At 38.6% G+C, this 19,552-nt stretch overlaps 1 protein-coding gene across 12 annotated transcripts in view; it reads left to right on the top strand.

The window, feature by feature from the left end:
• PEX5L (peroxisomal biogenesis factor 5 like) overlaps window positions 1–19,552 on the top strand; it is a 102,335-nt gene that overhangs the window by 43,166 nt on the left and 39,617 nt on the right. For 8 of the 12 annotated variants that reach the window (XM_074547401.1, XM_074547399.1, XM_074547403.1 and 5 more), the window contains exons 3-4: window positions 17,566–17,631; window positions 19,407–19,511. The exons of 1 other annotated variant lie outside the window; for it this stretch is intronic. In XM_074547401.1, the coding sequence (XP_074403502.1) occupies window positions 17,566–17,631; window positions 19,407–19,511 (171 nt within the window). The remainder of the gene's footprint in view (window positions 1–17,565; window positions 17,632–19,406; window positions 19,512–19,552) is intronic. 3 more of the 12 variants (XM_074547398.1, XM_074547393.1, XM_074547396.1) reach the window with 1 other exon arrangement.

Consider the following 19,552-nt stretch of genomic DNA (forward strand, 5'->3'; position numbering starts at 1 on the left):
GCAGCCATTCCCAGGATCCACCCTGGGCAGTGGTGACAGGGACAGGGTGGCCTGGGGACAGCACAGAGTTGTCTTTCAGTGTCACTCATGGACACAGGGGCTGCATCCACCTACAAGAAACTCTGACTTCAACCCATCCATCAACAACTCTGCCTTCCACAAGAATGTCAAAGTCCACCTACATTTTCCAAGAGGAGGATATAGAATCACAAGTGCTCCAAACTGGTCTAAAAGACACTGCAACAAAAGCACAAAGTACATTTTCCTGACAAAGATACATCTGACACCTGAGAGTCACCAGCTCCAAGAGAGGCAGATTGAAAAATTGCCAAGACAGAATTAGGAGGAGGGATGCACCTGGCCTTCCAGGTGTGGCAGACTCACATCCCATCAGGAGACATCCCATCAGACCCCAGCCTTTCAGAAACAGGATCCTGAATTTATAACATATGTGAGGCTGAGGAGTCACACAATCTGGTGTGCCAAGGCATCTGATTAGTTTCAGAGGGTGCAAAGATATAGATAGGAGAAAAAAGGGGGAGGAGATGGGGAAACCAACCCCAAAACAAGCAGAAAACTCTCTACATTTTGATACATGTTTTTTTCATCCAAAATTAACTATAATTTTTGAGAATAAATTTCCCTTTAGGGGAAGGGGGGGATGGAGAGATGTTTCTAGAGTAGATTTTAAAACTTTGTTTTTTGGCATTCTCAGTGGGGTTTTTTCAGCTGCTGGATACCATCATGAACAGCTGCTCCCAGCCATAGAGCACTTACTGCTGCCAGACTGCATGCTGAGAGCTGGAAATCTACTGCAAGGGAGGATTGCAGAGACCAAACCTCCACAGACTACTTTTGAGGCTGATTTAGAACTCTAGAGGTTAATAATTCAATTCCAGTTTTTACTGGATTTTTTATTGCTGTCTTTGATTACGTGGTAGACCTTTAGTCTCAAGAAGAGAGATTGCCCAGTGCAACATGTCTCTATATGGAATTTACACCTACAATGGGTAAAACAACATGGCAGCAAGAATCCTGCAAAATTTTGCAAATAATGGAACTTTCCAGTTGAAGTTTTTATACCTATTTACATCCTTGTGTACATTTAGGAAAGCATGATGGATAATGTGATTTATTGCAAATGTGTGCATGTGAAATACAGTAATGCAATAGTTAGAAGCTTTGAAACTCTGATATTCATGTTTCTGCAGATACTGAATTTTCTCCCTAACTGGTCTTTTAAAAAGATTTCACTCTACAAAAATTAAGTGTCTCACTTCACTGTGTCTTTTCAATAATTTAAGCAGGATAAGAAGTTCATTATACAAGGTAGTTCACAAATGTTTAAAAGCTTAATTCTCTAGATTATGACTTCTGACAGGCTATATATATAAATTCAGCTAATGTATCCCTACAGAGAAATGTTGTGCCTCAGAATAGAAAGTCTTTTGCAGGCAGCAGCTGGAGACAATATTTTCTTAGCACGTGCAGTGCATGGAGATGCAGAGCTGTGGGATTACTGCAGGCCTTATTTGTGCTATGGAGCTCTGGAGTTTGGGACAATCAGTTTCCACTATTTATTACCAATCTGAACTTTATCAAAGTAGAAGTTCAGCTAGATTTGTAGTCCAGAAACTACCAAAGACTGGACACAAGATGTTTTTGAGCTTTAGCAAATTGCAGCAGAGCATCTGTTGAGAATGAACTGATAGGAGAACTTGCAAAGGTACCTTTAGCCATTGTAATTTTTGGCTGGTTGGGAGCAAACACCATTCCTCCTCCCTTGTAACAGGGTCCTGATGGAGCACAACTCCATATCCTTGCATATGTCTCAAAAGACTGCCAAACATAGGAGATTTACCTCCCTGAAAATACAAAAATACAATTAAAAATAACATAAGAAAGACTAAAAATGACAACACATGTACTAAGACAAAATAGAAATTGCACAAGCATATGTCAATTACCTGTCCACTTTAATAGGATTATTAGTTATTAAAAATACATTCTTACCAAAAAGATCACACCAGGGAAACAGAGGCAGATGCAGCTACACACAGAACAAGCCCAGCTCTATTTCACCTTCCCTCAAAGTCCATAGGACAAGTTGCAAGTGTGAGGTGCTAAGTTAGAGCAATGTGCTGTGCTGGAATTCCAGTTTCACAGCTGCTGTGAGACTGCCCTAACCTGAGTTCTGAAATCCACAGGTTTTAATCACTGCCTGTAACTGTGAATAAAAGTGCGCTGCCATGATGAATTCCTTAAAGCACAGCTGCATTTGCTAACCTTCACTTGTTGTAGGTTCTTGGCTGCTCCCAATGCCTTTCAAACTCTCTATGCTGCAAGTTCTGTGGCAGACTCTGGAAAGCTTTGGCTAAGTCCATGGGAAAAGTGTTTTCTTCCCCTCTGAGCCTTTAATCACAAACATTGAGGACAGCTGCAGAGAAGGGCCTGGGAGTGCTGAGTGCTTTGCTCAGAGGGTGGTGGGACAGTGGGTGCCCAGAGAAGCTGTGGATGCCCCGTCCTTGCAGGTGTTGAAGGCCAGACTGGATGGGAGCCTGGCTAACCTGAGCTGGTGGGTGGCATGCTGGCTCATGGCAGAAGGGTTGGAATTAGATAATCCTTAAGGTCCCTTCCAACCCCAGCCATTCTATGAAAAATGCTTTAAAAAATAGTAAAATTGTGCTGCAGATATGCAAGTATGTAAGCAGAGAAACTTTCAGTGTGTGGTGTGTGCTTGTTATCTCACTTCATCATGTCAGCCACCTTTGACATGGCATACTTCATGAGGGCTGATGATCTCATCACTCTCATCTCCTCCTCACTTCTGACATTTTCCATTATCCCTGTTCTCTCTTCCTCTGTCTGGCGTTGGCAGTTTTCACAGCTGTCTCTGTTCTCCTGAAACCAGGAGACAAGCACTTGTCTGTAAGTGCACACAGTCCCTGATGGGGTTTGGAACAGGGAGATGTGGTGAAACTGATAATAGGACTGTGAATTTCATCAACAACTCTTTTTTTTTTTTTTTAAACTTGTACCAAGAACTGATAAGGAGAATTTACCACCCAGGAACTCTGGCTTGCTGCAGCTGTGCACACTGACTGGTGCTACCTCCAGGCTCTCCCAGTCCTAAATATTCCAGATGTTTCATTAGCATATTTCCCCATCATTCACAATACAATTATGAGCTTCATTTGTCACTGGGAACCAAGCAAAGCCTAAAGTTGGAAATTTCAGTCACAAATGGGTTTGTGCTGACTGAATACAAACTTCAGGCTGCTTTTCGATGTTTATTTTTGATGGATTCTGAATGCTCCCACTAATTCAGGAACTCAAGTGATTAAAACAAGAGAAGGAGGACTTATTTTGCTAAATGTAATTCCTGCTTAGGGGATTTACTGAGCCCCCCTTATAGCTGGAGGAGGCAAGGGGATTGGGAGCATTTAACTTCTTACAGTGTCAAACCACAGCCATTGCCTCAATGCCTGCAGGTTAATGCTCTGAGGGCAGATAACCAGGCTGGCCTGGGTCCCACCCCTAACTACACACAGGGAGTTATATTTAGGGTTTAAATATATGAGATTTAGTCCTTACACACATCAAAATAGGCTGTTACATCTTAGACAAGCTTTTATCTTTATATGTGAGTCACATGTAACTACAACTACAATCCAGGGTATAGTTTCTGGTTCTGTAATTGCATTACTCAGACTTAGGAAATACTTCCAGAAAACACCATATTCATGTTCTCAGGGGCTTGTAAAACAGCAGTACCAGCTGTAGATAGGCAGCAGTATAAAACCTCACAATAGGAGAATCTGTAATATTTTAAACTGGCTTCTAGCCATTTTGATAACTGCTAGTTGATAACTGAGCTGCTGGAGATACTGTTCTGGATTTCTCTGAGCTAAAATGCTATTATTTTTCTATAGTTTGTTTTGCATCATAATTTCCCAGCATCCTAGATGAGACAAAGCATCTCTCTGATGCTTGTGGCTCTTGATTCCTTTTTCAATCATTTTATACGTGAAAGAAGTAGAAGAATACGGACACAGTTATTGCAAAAAGGACAGTCTGATCTTTGATTTCACTTTAATAGCTGAAATTAGTTTTAAAAATAAAATGCTGTGGAAAAATATTTTCTCTTTAAAGTGGTGAGAAGTGGTGAATTACTCTCTGTGCCACATTCCTTGATTTCTTTCAATTTGTCTTTCACACTGGAATCCTCTTAGGCAGTATGTTGCTGTATTGGCTCTGACCTTCACAATTCTGAACAACTTTTAAGAAGCTAATAGTCCTTTGTAGATGTGTTTCCTCACATCCATCCCCCATCAGGACCCCAGGGAGAAAAACATCAAGCTCTCAAAAGTTGTTTTGTTCTACTGTAGAGATGACAACTGCATTGCAAAGATTTCCTGTTGAGCTCTGAATGTTGCCATAAAATTCAGAAATTCCATTACATCCATCTAGTCTTGATGGTTTTATTCTACTTGCTGCCAACTTTAGGTCGTTTTTACAAAATGAGCAATTGAGAAAGGAGATACAAGTTTTTAGTTTGGAATTCATCCATAGAAGAAGCAAGCCAGCAAAGGAAGAAAGATGAATCCGATGCAGCAAACACTGAATTGGCATTGTTAAATAAAAAACCCTAACAAACCAAGAAAGTCCTTCTGGTTGAATATATATGTTTGTTTTAAATGTCCGTATTTCTTTTCACTGAAATGTAATAAGGGCTTGTTCAGCATGACTACAATTTTAATAAATATTTGATGTACAGAGATTTTTCAGGAAGGATATAGCACATAACATCTCCAGCTTTTGGCGACTGTCTTCTGTGGAAAATATCTTTAGATATTCGTTCAAAATGTTCAGTTACTGATTTCTTTCTGAGCTATATATTTTTCTGTCACCTCTGTAACAGGATAACTTGGACTTAGGAAAACATCCCATTTGATTCAAAGCTAACAGCTTTCAAAATTATGCATTGCATTGATAGCCACTTTAGCTCTGGGTCAAAAACCCAATTTTTTCATTGTGATTTTTCCAGTCAGACAATGAGCCAGAGCAGGCAGATGCAGTCTGGGTAGGAACATTTACAAGGATATTGTCATAGCATTTACACTGGTGCTGGTGCCAAATGAGCAGAAGTTCCAGCAGTCCTCCTGATAAATCCATATTTCAATGCTGCTTTATTCAGAACAGATCTTGTGAGGTGATCATTATTCCAGACCACTCTTGCATGTTTTTCTAAATAAAGATATTAAATCAATATATAAACATGGTAGGAGAAATGTCAACACTGTACAAAAGCTTCTGCAGCAGGATATGTGTCCCTGAGAGGCCACAGCTGAGATTTATTGGTCCTCAGTGTAACTCCAACTCAGCAGTTTCAATAGGGAATATTTCCCATCCCCCTATCCAAAGAGAACCTATTGTTTCTAGGTATGATATTCTGTATAAGAAACAGAATAGGAGCAATAGACATCAGGGCAAACATCCTGGTAGTCACAAAGTGAAACAGAAATATCTCATTTTAGTTCTGTAACAGCATTTCTGACTCACTGAACATGTAATTCTCAGAGGATGAATTTCAAGTGTTGATAGATTTATTGCAAAGTAAAATTAAGGATCAAAAACCAGCCTTCATTGTTATTTTATAGATTATCTCCTAGGAGGATTTATAGAAATCATACTTGATGCAGACAGCAAGTGATTATCTGGAGTTCAACTACTACATTCAATAGAACACTCCTACAATAGCAGGGGCTCTGCTGCCTTTTGGGCTGCACTACAGAGACCAGAAAAGTAGCAGCAAAATAAAAAAGAGGACATCCAGCAGAGAATCCTAAGGCCACTGAAGGGAGATGCAAACTGAAAATTCATGAAATGCTCTCAGCACAACATCACACCAGCCCTGAAGTGTGAACCCAGGAGAAGAAAGGTAGCAGTTTCCCAAAATAAAACTTTCCCCTCCAGATCAGTTGAGATCCTTTCTCCAGGCTGCTGAAATCCCTGCCTGTGGGAGTATTCAGCACCATCTACTCCCAGGGCACAAGTGAAGTGCTGACACGTTGATGTGAACAGCAGAATGGTTTTTGGGGATGTATCTCATGAGAAAGGTGGAGGGAGCAAATCAGTGTCTCCATCTGAGCTTGGTTTTCTCCAAGCTGAAAGGTCAGAGAATCAGCAAAGGTGTTCCTCTGATTTAAGAGCAGCACCAGAGCACTTCCCAAGCAGAATAATACAAATTCCACAAAAATTCATAGAGGATATTCCCTGCAAGATACAAGTGATGTACAAAACAAAGAAAGGCCTTCTCTACCTGTAATATATGAGGCCAGCTAAGGTGAGCACAAAGCATATCCTAACCTCAAAATCTAGGAATTACTAAGAATTGCTATATCACATGGTATCACACAGCCCAGAAATTTAAAGCCATTTTCTCAATGGTACAAAAAAAAACCTTGGGAAGAAAGTCCTTCTTGTGGCTCCCACAATATTTGTAACAATTTGAACTGTCAGCTGTAATTTGCTGATCTGGTGATATCTGTAATACTCCTCATTAGAGTTAAAGGGCTAACTTGATATAGTCTAAACAAGCCATGCTCAGTAATAGGAGCTCTAAATTAGGCAGCTACAAGATAAACAAAAGACCATCTTTTGTTCTTGATCCTTCTCTTGTGCACAGAAAACCAATCGTGCCCAGAGCTTTGGGTTCATAAATTAACCAGCAAAACTCAGATTGAAATTTCAAATTTACTCAAATGCAAGCACTTAATGCATTCATTGTCTGTGTCTATTTTCTGCATTTACTCTTAAAGAGCTCACATTTGCACAGAACAAAATGCCTTGTTTTAATTAACAATTGATTTCCAGCTATCTTTGTGTGTGGAACATGCATATTTTTACATTTGCAAGCAGATCTTTAAGTGAGCTTCTAGAAGATCACAGCGTTTGGTAATGTAAGGATATTAACAGAGTGCAAAAAACTATGTAAAGCCTTTATATGGAAATAATGCACGGTTATACAATATGGTCACAGACAATACAGAAATAAAGGATCAGCATTTAAGAAAAACACCAACACAAAAAAATAGAAAATAGAAACAGCCTCAGCAGGTATATGGGAAGGTATTCCTCTACTATTCAGGGAACACAAGCATGAAAAAGAGAGGGTTTTCTCCCAACACTTTCAGGATAACATGGTAATATTTGAAAGGAGATGGTCTTTCATGTACTGAGATAAAAGTTCTCAGTCTGACATAGCCAAACTCTCTCCAACCACTGGTACTGTTACTGACCAAAAAACTTATTCTATTAATGAAATGAGGCAAAATGTGTGTCAAAACTCAAGTGTAGCTGGTGAGTGGACAGTGCAATTCAGAAAGGAGTGTGTGAAAGCTGATCCAAGCTGTTCTTTCCACTTCACTGACCAGGAATCAGCTGCAGGAATGTTTTTTGGCTGCCAGTGACTCCACAGGCACTTCATGTTAAGGTGTCAACAGGAGGGGAGAAAAAAATCCTGGTCTTGCTGTGGACAGTCTTAGTTCAGCTTTTAGACCAAGCATAGCTTGGCAGGGTTTCAAACAAGGCCACCTTGTGACCCAGTGACACCCTCCGTCCCTCCCTCCCTCCCTTCCAGGGAAGCACCGGGATTTTCCGATCCTACTGGGCAGTGACACAATTACAGGTAATCCTTCCTCCCCCTGCCCAGGCAGTGCCTCCACAGTGCCAGAACCACAGGTTGCCTCTCTCTTGGAAATCCTCCTTCCCTCCTCTTTGCCAGATGCTCTCTGGCACTGATCTCTTGGGACAGACACCTGTTTCTCCCTTCTCTTTTCAACTCCTGAACACCTCGCCATAGGAAGGAGGGATTCTATTCACTCTCTTCATGAATATATGCAACTCTAATTAGCTAATGAGCATGTTTCTTGGAGCCTGAGATCCTGGCAGTAGCTCTGGTGTGTGATCCTACCTCAGTAACTCCCCTGTAGCAAACTTGGAGTTGATGCACATGTCACTGGGCCTCTCACTGCTATCACCATCTGCGGCAGCTCCTTTTATTCCTCAATTATGCTTGTGCTATCTGAGCTGAAAAAAAACCTTCCAGTCCTTGCCAGTCTAAGCATATGCTTGTGTATTTATTCAAGTAATTTTTAACGATCTGAGTTGACAATGCCATCTTTCATATCATTTCACTGCAGTTTCATTAATATGAAGTGTCTCGCGCTTAATGGGAAGGAGTGAAGTTGGGATAAAACTTCTTTATTTACAAGATTTTCAGAGTGAAATGAAGCAGCAGAGTGTTTCAGTGAATACAAAATCCAGAGTGCTGGCTGATAGACTGATTTCAGTCAGTCATAACACTGTCATTAGAGAAGCCATCTAAGGCCACTCTCTGTTCCTAAATACAAAAAGAGACAGGATAGTGAATTACTGCAGCACTACAACAGCAAAACAACCTTTCTTTCCCTGTGCTGGCTCAGTTGCTCTCCTCAGTGAGTAAAAAGCAAATATATACCTATGAAAACATATTTGATAGATAAAAAATATATATAAATCTTTTTTCATACAAATATGTATGTTTGAAGTTCCACAATTTATCCTCTGCACATGCCAGAAACACCCGACCCCTCTCCAGATGTTTGTCATCCACATCCTGGGCTAGTCCTTGGTACAATGAGACATGAGTGAGCTGCTGCACCCCTTTCCCTCAGCGACAAGCCTGCTAATTCTCTGATAAAAGCACATTTATTGAGGCTGCCTTCAAGCCATTCAGAAGATGGTTAACTCATCCCTGCTCTTTCATTTGAGCAAGATCGATTTTGATGTTCAAGAACGGTGTGTGGTAAATGAATGTGATCTTGTAGAAGGAGACACCAGCAGAGTACAGGACTGCACTGCACAATTGAGACAGATTTATTTTTTTTGTGGAACCTCTGAGGAGAAATATTTCTGACAATAGCTGTCATGCTATTGTCAGGCCGTTTAACCTCTGCAGCCTTAGGTTACTGTGCCCTGGGGCGCAGGGGAGATTCAGCTTGGCTTTAACTACACAGGACAGACTGGTGCTAGATTTGACATCCCAGCTGAAGAAGCACAATTAACTGGAGCAACTGTACCTCCATGGGGTTTTGTATCTGCCAGAACCCAGTTTTGAAATACAAGTAGCACCATTTACATCCCAAGAAAGTAATCGCAATGGAAACTTCTGGAAAATATAACTGATGATTTAGCAATTGTTTTGCATATGAAATCTTAATTAAGATGTTTTGAGGATTAAGAATTTCTCCATCAAAGCCATTTGCTGTTACCAGCTGCTTTTACTACTTGGTCACGGATATCATGTTGTAGATACCCACAGAGTTTTTATTAAACAAAATTGCTGCGCTTCCAGCTAAACTAAGCTGCTGTAAAAAGTGTGGAGTCACCACCTTTTTAATTACACTGCAGACATCCTCAAACTGATAGCTAACAACTGAATTTTGGGATACTGTTGAATTACAGAAACAAAAACAGAGAACTTACTTCCCTAGTGAGGAACCTGCCAACCTAAACACAAGTGGACCACAAAACACTGCACTTTACAAACATTGTACACTCATAAAACACACATTTTAAAAGTGTGTATGAAGTGAGTGAATAAGTACATAATTTTCTTGATTTTTCTTCAATAGATATTTTTTACCATATAAGTATGCAAAAATAAATAAATTAGGTTTAAAAATTTCTGTAGGAGAGGGTAAATGCCTATTCAAGCAGAACAGTTCAGAGAATATCCAGTATCAGTAATGTGCTGGCTATCAGAAATAGAGATGTTGCTTTCAGCTCCTTGTACAGCAGGCCAGGTGCTAATTACTGTCATTGATATGAAAATGAAATTAAATCCACCAAAGCAAAAAAGAGTATGGAGTACTTGCAAATATATGCAAAAGAGAAGATTTATACAAATGTAACTGATGTGGCCCATTATGCTAAAAAATTATCTTAAAACAGTAAAGATAGATAACCAGGCCAGATGGGACTCTGAGCAACCTGATCTAGTAGAAGGTGTCCCTGTCCATGGCAGGGAATTGGAAATAGATGGTCTTTAAGATCCCTTCCAGCTCAAATCATTCTATGATTTTTTGCTTAGAACAAACTTTTAGTTGTGCAAGGCAGCTGCAGTTATGATTAGGTCTCAAAGTAATTATCTACTAATGCACCTACTTTTTTTTTCATTTTCATGTCTGTAATTACAATGTATTTGTAATATTAGAGTAGAAAAATCCATTCTCCACACTAACAGTGCACGTCAGAGAATTAGGAACATCTTTTAAGAGCACAATCACAATACCTCAATTTTAAGAATTTCTCCCTGAAGGTTTCCAAACTGTGTAAATGAAGGAACAGTAGCATAATCCTCTCTAAATAGGTTTAAATGATGCTGCTAATGCTGCTTTTATATGATGCTGTTAATGCTGCATTTGCAGCATTTGCAGCATTAACATACTTTGGAACATCAGATGAGATCATTGTGAAGCTGAAAGTGCATGCAGAGGCCGTGTCTAGGTCAGGGACATGAAGTTATTTTGCAGCCACACTGTTATTCAAATTCCTCATCTGCCATTGCTGCTGTCTGATAAGTGACAATTTACTCTTTTCAGGGAATAAAAATACGGGGGTAAATATACTCTACTACACAGGTTAAAAATAGGGTTTTATTCCGGAGGTAAGTACACTCAGGCTCTGAACCCTTTGTTGCAGAGAACACACAGCGCAAGAGACTCAGAATGAATTTCGGGTCAAGGATACAGCATAAAGACCCTTTATGACCAAAGTGCTAAAAGAGTTCTACTTTGACACCATTCACTGTAGAAAGGACTCACATCTTAAGGTTGTGGCAAAAAAATTACATAATAAATTCAAGGGTATCAAGAATTTATACTATGGTGGGAATCAAATGTTTGTATAACAGGAAGGGCTAAATTTATCCTGGCAGCATTTAGAACCGCGGCTGGAGAAAAGTCATTTTTTCAGAAAATAAGTCTTAAAAGTATTTTTCAATCATAAACTATCCTGATCTGCTGTTTTCAAACCTGCCATCCAGTATGATATGTTTTCCTTATTTAATATGTACGGGTCTAATCACAGATGATGAGAAAGTAACATCAATCTGCTTCAAAAAACCCAATCACAAACTTCTAGCTACCCTTTGATACTTTTTTGTTCCATTAATTCTCTGTCTCATCATCTTTCTATCCTTTTACATGGTAGAATCACATCTATTGTTATGTTTGGATTAAATCTATTTTGGCTTTTCATGTTTATAAAAGCTTTCATTGTTTGTAATAGCCTTTGAGCAAGGTGTTTAACAAGCAAGCCAAAGAAAAACAAAAATCCTAAACAGAATTAAATCTTGTATGGCTATACACAAACCATGAAAGAATCTGTATGAAAACATTAAACTGAGGACATGAATTTTGATCACATAATGTTTACCAAATATTTATAGAACTCAAATCCTGAGATTTTCATCCTAATCTTCAATAAGAGTTAATAGTGGTAACAATGCATTACAAACTGTCTTCTGTGCCCAAGCTGTCATCCTTCATAAACAAAACCAGAACAATCAAAATAAGTAATTTAAGAACTATTTTTAAATGGTTCTGAGATTATGTACCTAGCAAAAGACATATACCAATTCACTTATTTAAATACATACCTCATTTTTCAAAACAATATGCAGAATTTTATAGCAGGTCATCTGATCAGTGACCCTCATTCAACATAACTCCACCTTTCTGAAACAACACCTTCCTTAAGGACTTCCAAAATAACAGTAAAACCTTGACTATGAAAATAAGCAATTTGGACTCTTAATCTGGTAATGTAGAACAAGAGGAAAGAACAGGCAGCTGTTGTGCCCCTCCAACAGTTTTGATAAAAATTTCTGTTATATTCTTTAGAGGAGTACCAGTTCCCTTCTTTGCAGAAAATCACAGTCTCAGGACTTGAAAATTATCTTAAAACTCTCACAGAACTGTATCTGTAGGATATGATCAGATTATTATGCATTCAGATCTTTTTTCTAGCTCTGTCAGAGATTTCTTTCTTTTAAATTTTGTTTATTCCTTTGCCTGTCTTTTTCTCATTCTAAATGTCTGATAAGTGTCTGCCCAATCTAGAAAAAGTCTGCACTAACAAAATTATGGGGCTAATGGGACTTAATTCATTTTCTGGCTACACAGGTTTACAACTGTGAAGTGCAGGATTTAATAATATCTGGAACAAGAACAACAAAATCTGCAAACATTGAAAAAAATGCATATTTCTTCTGTGTTCCAGGCTGGCAGAGTGCAGATTATATTATTTAAACATCAGAACCTGCATAACTTTGTTTTAAATATATCTTGCATCATATTCCAGACACAGTTGTGCTTCCAGTTGTCTTTTACACATAAAGTGTAAAATAAACAGCTGCCTTTTAAAACCTTGCCTGTTCCAGTTAACTTGGAACAATGTTTTATATTCTGCATTTCCTACAAAGATGTCCTGTATTCATGCTCACTGATAAGCTGCTGATTTTTTCCACATAAAATACCACCACTTCTCAGTTTATTTCACTGCTTTTCCTAAACAGACTGCAGAGTTAGTCTGAGTTCTCTGAATGTTTCATGAAACAAAACCATAAAAATTCTGTAGCAGGAGGTGAGGAATCCCTACCACTTCAAAGAACAATACATCATGTGCTGGGTGGAAATGAGGGAGCAAAATCCATCATTTACACATCATGTATGCAGTAAACATTTGAACAACAGACTGCACTTTAGTCACAATTGTTTATTTTGAAAGTGACCTGATCTCCTGGAATTTCACTTGAACTGGTACCAGAGGAATCTCTTATTCTAATTCAGCACATGCCTCATCATGGCAATATAGCAAATAATAGGAAGTAATTCTGTTGCTATGTGTATGTTGTGACTGGGGATCATGATAGCGAAGTCAACATAAAAGGAACTCAAATTATGGGAGAGAAAATACCTCAGTATTAATTCTCTGCTGAAGACTACCAAACAAATTTAAAATTGCCAGTTGCTAAACCCAGTGATTTCGCAAAGTTCCTTGACACAGACTAAGCAGAGATGAAAGGAACCCCACAGCTATTCCTTCAGATTTTGAAGTCATATACCATTGTGCAGTCAAAGGACTCATCCCTTTGGCAAAGCAATTCCAAATTATTAAGAAGTCAATCAAATATGTGCTAAAAAATAGTTTCTACATATTCACAATGGTCTTACTAAAAGATGACAATTGCAAAGAAAGAAAAGACTGCAGAATGTCTCATCCAAGCCTTCTATCACAAGGAGATTGATTATATAACTCTTTCATAAAAGGAGCAGAACCTTAAACAACCTCTAAATATTAGTTCTGCCCCAGACCTCCTTCTTCTCACCAACCCTGCCCTATATTCCCAGCTGGATTTACTATTTACAGTTAAATCATCATTATTCCAATACTACAGTGTTGTTAACTTCTTATCTCAACCTGTGCACTCCCTATTATACCCCAAATAAAACTCTTTGACTTAAGAGAGGAAAAAACCTTATTTCACATCCTACTCCTTCTCCTCTTAGCCTGCAGGAATCATACTAGCTTATAGAAAATGAGTTAGATTTGACAGAATTGTTTATTAATTTCCAGTCATAATTTGTGTTCAGATGTGTCAGGTCAAGTGACTTTGCACAAGTTCTTGAGAGCAAAATGGGTCTTGCAGAGCTTCCACCAGAGATGTTAGGAAGCTGTCCCACTTGGCTTTGGGAATGGATCTATAGCTTCAGACTGAGACAGCCTCTCAAGGGAGCGCACGTGGTGCAACAGTTACTGAGTCAATAAACAGAAAACCTCCCAGTGCCATTTCCATGCAAATGCCTCTCAAACTGGAACTCAATTTAACCACCCTATCGACATTTAAATGGGCATAAGACACAGCCCAGAGGCAGTAAATGTGAATATTTATGCTGATTGCCTTTTATAAGCTTATGTCCCTTTCTTTGCCATTTTTCCTGAATGCAGTAAAGTCTTCCCATTTTAACCCATTTTAACTGAAATCTGTTATTCCACCAATATAAGAATGAAAATACAGGGAAAGGGATGAAAGAGGAGTAGAACACTGAACTCAGCCAACATGGATTTAGCTGCTTTACTATAAATTACTTCTTGGGCAAGTCTTCCTATAGCTGCTTCCTTGTCTGTAACCAGCTCTGTCTGTATTTCATCATAATCTTGTAAGAATGAGCTACTGAAGGTCACGAGTCAAAAGAGTTTGGATAATCACAGAGAACTTGATAAGAGGTTCCAAATGATGCAAATACAATATCAAAATAGAAGCTCAGGTTCTGAAATCAAGTCTGAACCCTGACAATGCTGCTTCCAATTCAGGACTGAGAGCTTGTTCAGTTTTCCTCACCATGGCCAACCGGGCACTGCTTAAAGGAATTGTGTTCCCATTTATCTTAGATATATACTTGATTTTATTAGGCTTGTAATAAAAATACTACCACGAGCTCTGATGAAACAGAATTCTCTGTTTAACTATCGATCTTGTATTTGTCCATAAAACTGCCTTACCATATGTTTCTTCATTATTTTTAATTATATATAAAATGCAAGACAAAACCTCACTAGAAAAAAGTAGAAAAGTATAGATGAAAGACATATGCAGAAAACATGAACATAAAAGCCTGAGAAGGGAAAAATTTGAAGTCATAAACAGATCCTGTGTAAATCAAGAGCTCAGAGTTGAATTGTGGGGACTAGAACTCCCATGGTACCATTGCATAGCTCTGTGTGCTCATTTTGAGAGGTAAAAAACCTTAGCGCTGCACGATTTAAAAAAAATAAAGCCAAGTTTTTCCCTTCATTTTTATTTTTAATTTGCACAAAACAGGAAGATTTGTGGAGCATAAAGCCATTTGGAATAGGCTGCTTAGCTGGTACTCTAATACATCAGCTGCTGGGGGATCTGGAGGGCAGCCAAGGCTCCCAGATCCAGCACGTTCTGCTGCTCTCCCTGCTCCTTCTCCTAGCACAGGAGGACAACAGCTCCTCAAACTCCAAGTTCTCACTAATGCATCTTGCACAAAGTTTGCTTCAAAAAGGCCCTTCCAACCTATTAAAGATATTTAAAGTGCAGACTGGTGTTTCAAGATGTCCTGAACTGGTGGGTTTTGGTTCTGTTTTGTTTTCAAACATTTCAATTCAACAGCCCAGTGGGAAAGGTCAGGACATCTGGCCATATTTTTTGGCATTACATTTATAAATGCTATTCTGTTTCTCCTCAGCTAGAAAGGGAGATGCCCATGAAAGCAGTAATCCTGCCATACCTGTAACAGCACTGCCTGAAGATGACTCTTATATCTATCAAATTTATTTATAAGGAAATCTGTCGTAAAACTTCTGTTTTACAGAAGCTTAAATTTAAACATGCCCGTGCTGAGATGGTTTCTGTGAACAGGGATGCATTGTAGTGTGTCAATTAAAGCTGAAACAGCTTGGTAGGATCCTTGAAAAATAAATTACACAGACACAGGTCTGTGTAATGAAGGAATACTTTCTTCATGTATGCATGTTTAAAAAAATGAAAATCTGATCATTTCTTTCTGCTCACTTTCTCACAAGAACAGATGCTATAAATATTCCTGAAAAATGAATTTAGGACTCAAGTACCTTAAATATTTTTCAAAAGCAAACTTATAATTATGAAATGGTTTTAGATAAAATCATTTTATTGCATAGATGACAACAAAGGATTTCTGCAATTAATCATTATAGTTGAAATACTGTTGTCAAAATGTTAAACATTTACACAGCACTGGCTGTTGGTTTTTCATATGCAAGAACAAATTTGCAAATAACTGTAATGGAAGAAAATAATTACAGAATTATAGAGTATTGCAATAAATAGTAATGTTTCAAGTATGAGCATGTGTTCATTCCATCAGGACCTGAAGGTGATCTGTTAGTCCCAAGTACTTTAAGCTTTATCCTGGATGAGCATGATTACAAAGCTATATGCATCACTTATTTTAAAAAATCAACTTTATGCTGCACTAGAAATTTACATTAAGATGCTCTTACAGTAATTTAATTAAATACTCATTACTAAGTACCACATCTAAATAGTGTGACTTGTACAAAATTGAATTTGGAACTATTTATAAACAGCAGCAGAATAAAAGTATTTCCTTACAAAATCCTGCTAAATCAGTGTTCTCCTATGGAAATATCTATTACTACTCATTATCTGATCCCAAAGGAAAAGCTTACAGAAATTGTTATTAAGTTTTGAACCCAATGCTGTTATAAGTATTTAGCATCAGGGGAATACTCTGAACTCTAGTCCTTATTTTGCTATGGAAATATTACCTAAAGGAAATGCTGCATTTTTTAATGTATCAAATAACAAAACATTGACATCTTTCTCAGTTTCTCTTAAGGAGTATGTTCCATTAAAACAAATAATACATTTTTTCCTTCATCAATTTACATTTGTCATAATTTGCACATGGGCTGTCATGTTCTACATCACAATTGCTTCCATTTCTATATTGCAAACCAATAGGGAATGATGAAATTTATTTACTAAATTGTTAAACTGTGGTTTACATGAGAAAGTAACTGACCTTGCAAACCTCCACGACCAACAAACTCTTTGTTTTGGAGTTCTGACATGTCTAAAATGAGTTGTTACAGAATTACAGGGTTTGAGCAATAAACTGCTGTGCCAGGTAAATTCATATAGCACTTTGGCTTGCTAAGAAACAACACTTAATATCAGAAGAGGCTAAGTAAATAGCACCTTAAAAAATAATTCTTTAATGGTTATTGAAATAAATGTACTGGAGATTTTAATTTCAGCTGCAGTTGACAACAGTAACAAGGTCATCATGACCACAGAAAAAGTGGTTGTATTTCTCTCCAATTCTTTGGCCTAATGGCTTCATAGGCAAGAATTGGCTACACAGTGGTCACTGCAGGAAAGAGAGACCAACATTTTCAAGGTTACCTACCTTACATAGGACAACAATTTAATTTCTAGCCAACAGAATAAAAGGCTACATTTTCCAGTGAATTGTTCCCCTGTGTACCTCTCCAGCAGAATCTGACAATTTAAACTATTCCACTGCATTGGCTTTCTCTTTGGTATCCAGGAAATTGTTACCAAGTTCTAGTTTCAAAATGTTTCCCACAGCATGGGCTAAACAGCCAAAAATGTCAACCTGACTTTCACACAGGAAAGTTTTTTAGGAAAGTTAAAGATCTAACTTTTAGGAAAGGCAAAGTTCTAACTTTTTTTTAAAAAAGTAGCATCAAACCACTTGCTTTGCCCAGCAAATAAACTAAGTCTGCTCATTAAAAACAACACAGAGGTATCCTTTGGGTTGCTTTTCTCCATTGTAGCATGGCCACTTTAAACTGGTGAGAAAGATTTTATATTTGGTGTCAGCCACTCCCAGGGCTTTGCAGTTACGTGTGTGGAGGATGAACAGCAGGCACTAATTCGAGTATCATGACTCTTTTCAGGCAGTAGGTGAAACCTTGAAGAAAAAGTGGCTCTGTCTTCAAAAAAGTGACCTGACCTTTGCTTTGGTGGGTTTTTACTCTGCAAGAAATAAAAAGCACTGCATGCTTTCCAATGCATCCTTCCTAGCTGATAAACGATTTTGTTCTAGCACTCAGCACAAAAGGACTACATTTGATAAAGACCAATAGCATGCTATTAGTGCTAGCTAATGATAACTCATGTGTCATACTGGAAACAAGCTTCATAGACCTGGAATATGTCATGTGAATCATGAACAAACACGTAATTGGCCCAGAACCTTTGATATGCTTACCAATTAAATGTAATTCTCATTGAATTTAATATATTTAATTTTACAATGACTTTGCAGTTCTTTGGATATCAAAGGCATCACAAGTCCAGCATGCTTATCATTTATGACACTTCTGCTCTGAGAATTTCTTACAGCATGCAAAGAACTCTCTGTAGGGTATCTGTGATATGTTGCACAAGCAAGCTAATCTAATATTGACCTGACCAGTAATAAAACCTTTAGAACCTGCAATAGTATGTAATGGTTTTACCTGCAATTAATGAAATGTTCCTGAAACCATCTGTAGTTTGGTATAAGCAATAGTGGGGGTTTACTTGACACAGAATATACTGCTAGTGAAGATAACTCTTGTATATGATGTCTTAGCAAAGAACCCCTTCTGTTAATAGACTTTTAAGGATTTAAATATACTTAAGTCCAGTGTAAAATACTTCTTTTATGGAGCCAGATCCTGCAGTCTTTGCACAGCCAAAACTTCCATGGAAATCAATGGGAGCTTTTAAAGTGTAATAATAAGGACCTGCCCGGGGTCACTGGCATAATGCAGCTCTGCTGTGATGCTTTATGTGTAAGCTCCCACCTTCTCTGTCACTTGCAAGAGGCAGAGATCAAAATAAGACCAAAGATCAAGATACAGAAACCCATGTGAACCCAAGATGATAAAGACCCTCATTAAATAAAAAGAATGGCATCAAATAGCATGGCACATAATATTGGTGCAATTTTTATGTGGCTAATTTATATTAAATAATGTTAAAATATCTTAACCTTGTCCAGAATGTTTACAATGTGTTAAGAGAAGTTTAAGAAAAGTGTAGTTTAAAAAAAAATCCTTACAGTAAGTTCTACAACAATGATCATTTTAGGGAGAGCTGTAGCAATGCCTGCGATGGCAGAATTTGGCTCCGTATGTTCTGTTAGCAAAAACCCAGACTGTTTATACGATGTGAATTGCTTTTTAAAATGTTACTAGAGCTATAAAATCTGTGGGTCCAGATTATACATTCAAATTTCAGGGAGAGTTTGCCTCAGTGAACAACAAGGAACTGTGCTTTATTTGAAAACTCCGCTTGATGCTATTTTTAAGAAAAAAACAGAAAAAAACCACAAAGAGGTATTTTGGGTACAAACTTGGATTACTAAAATTAAATCAACGGGCTGATCCTCCAACCCCTGCTGCTCTGGGGATCCTATGCTACAGAAGGTTGGCACGGGGGATCTTCCAGCAGGCCTTGGCCCAGCAGGAAAGTGCCGGATTCCTGTTGACTTCATTGGGGCAACTCAAACGAGCCACCAGACCACGGCTAGACCCCAACTGCCTCCTTAACCACTGGGTTGATGGACCACTTGTTACATTATTATTATTATTTTTACTATTTTTAACCAGTGTGTGTGTGTTCTGCTTCCAACCGAGCTTCGCTTCCAGGCGCAGGCGCGGCCGGGTCCCGCGGGCCGGGTCGGGAGCGCGCGTGAGGGCGACCGGAGCCCACTGCTGACCTGGCCCCGTTGTTGGTTTCGCTGTTGTAGGGCAAAGGCGCTAGGGCGGCCGATAAGGCTGTGGCCATGGTGATGAAGGAGATTCCGAGGGAGGAGTCTGCAGAAGAAAAGCCCCTCCTCACTGTGGCATCCCAGGTGGGCAGAGCGCGGGGCTCTGAGGGGGCCGCGGGGGCTGC

Source organism: Zonotrichia albicollis, chromosome 9 (genome assembly GCF_047830755.1).
Source record: "Zonotrichia albicollis isolate bZonAlb1 chromosome 9, bZonAlb1.hap1, whole genome shotgun sequence".
NCBI lineage: Eukaryota > Metazoa > Chordata > Aves > Passeriformes > Passerellidae > Zonotrichia > Zonotrichia albicollis.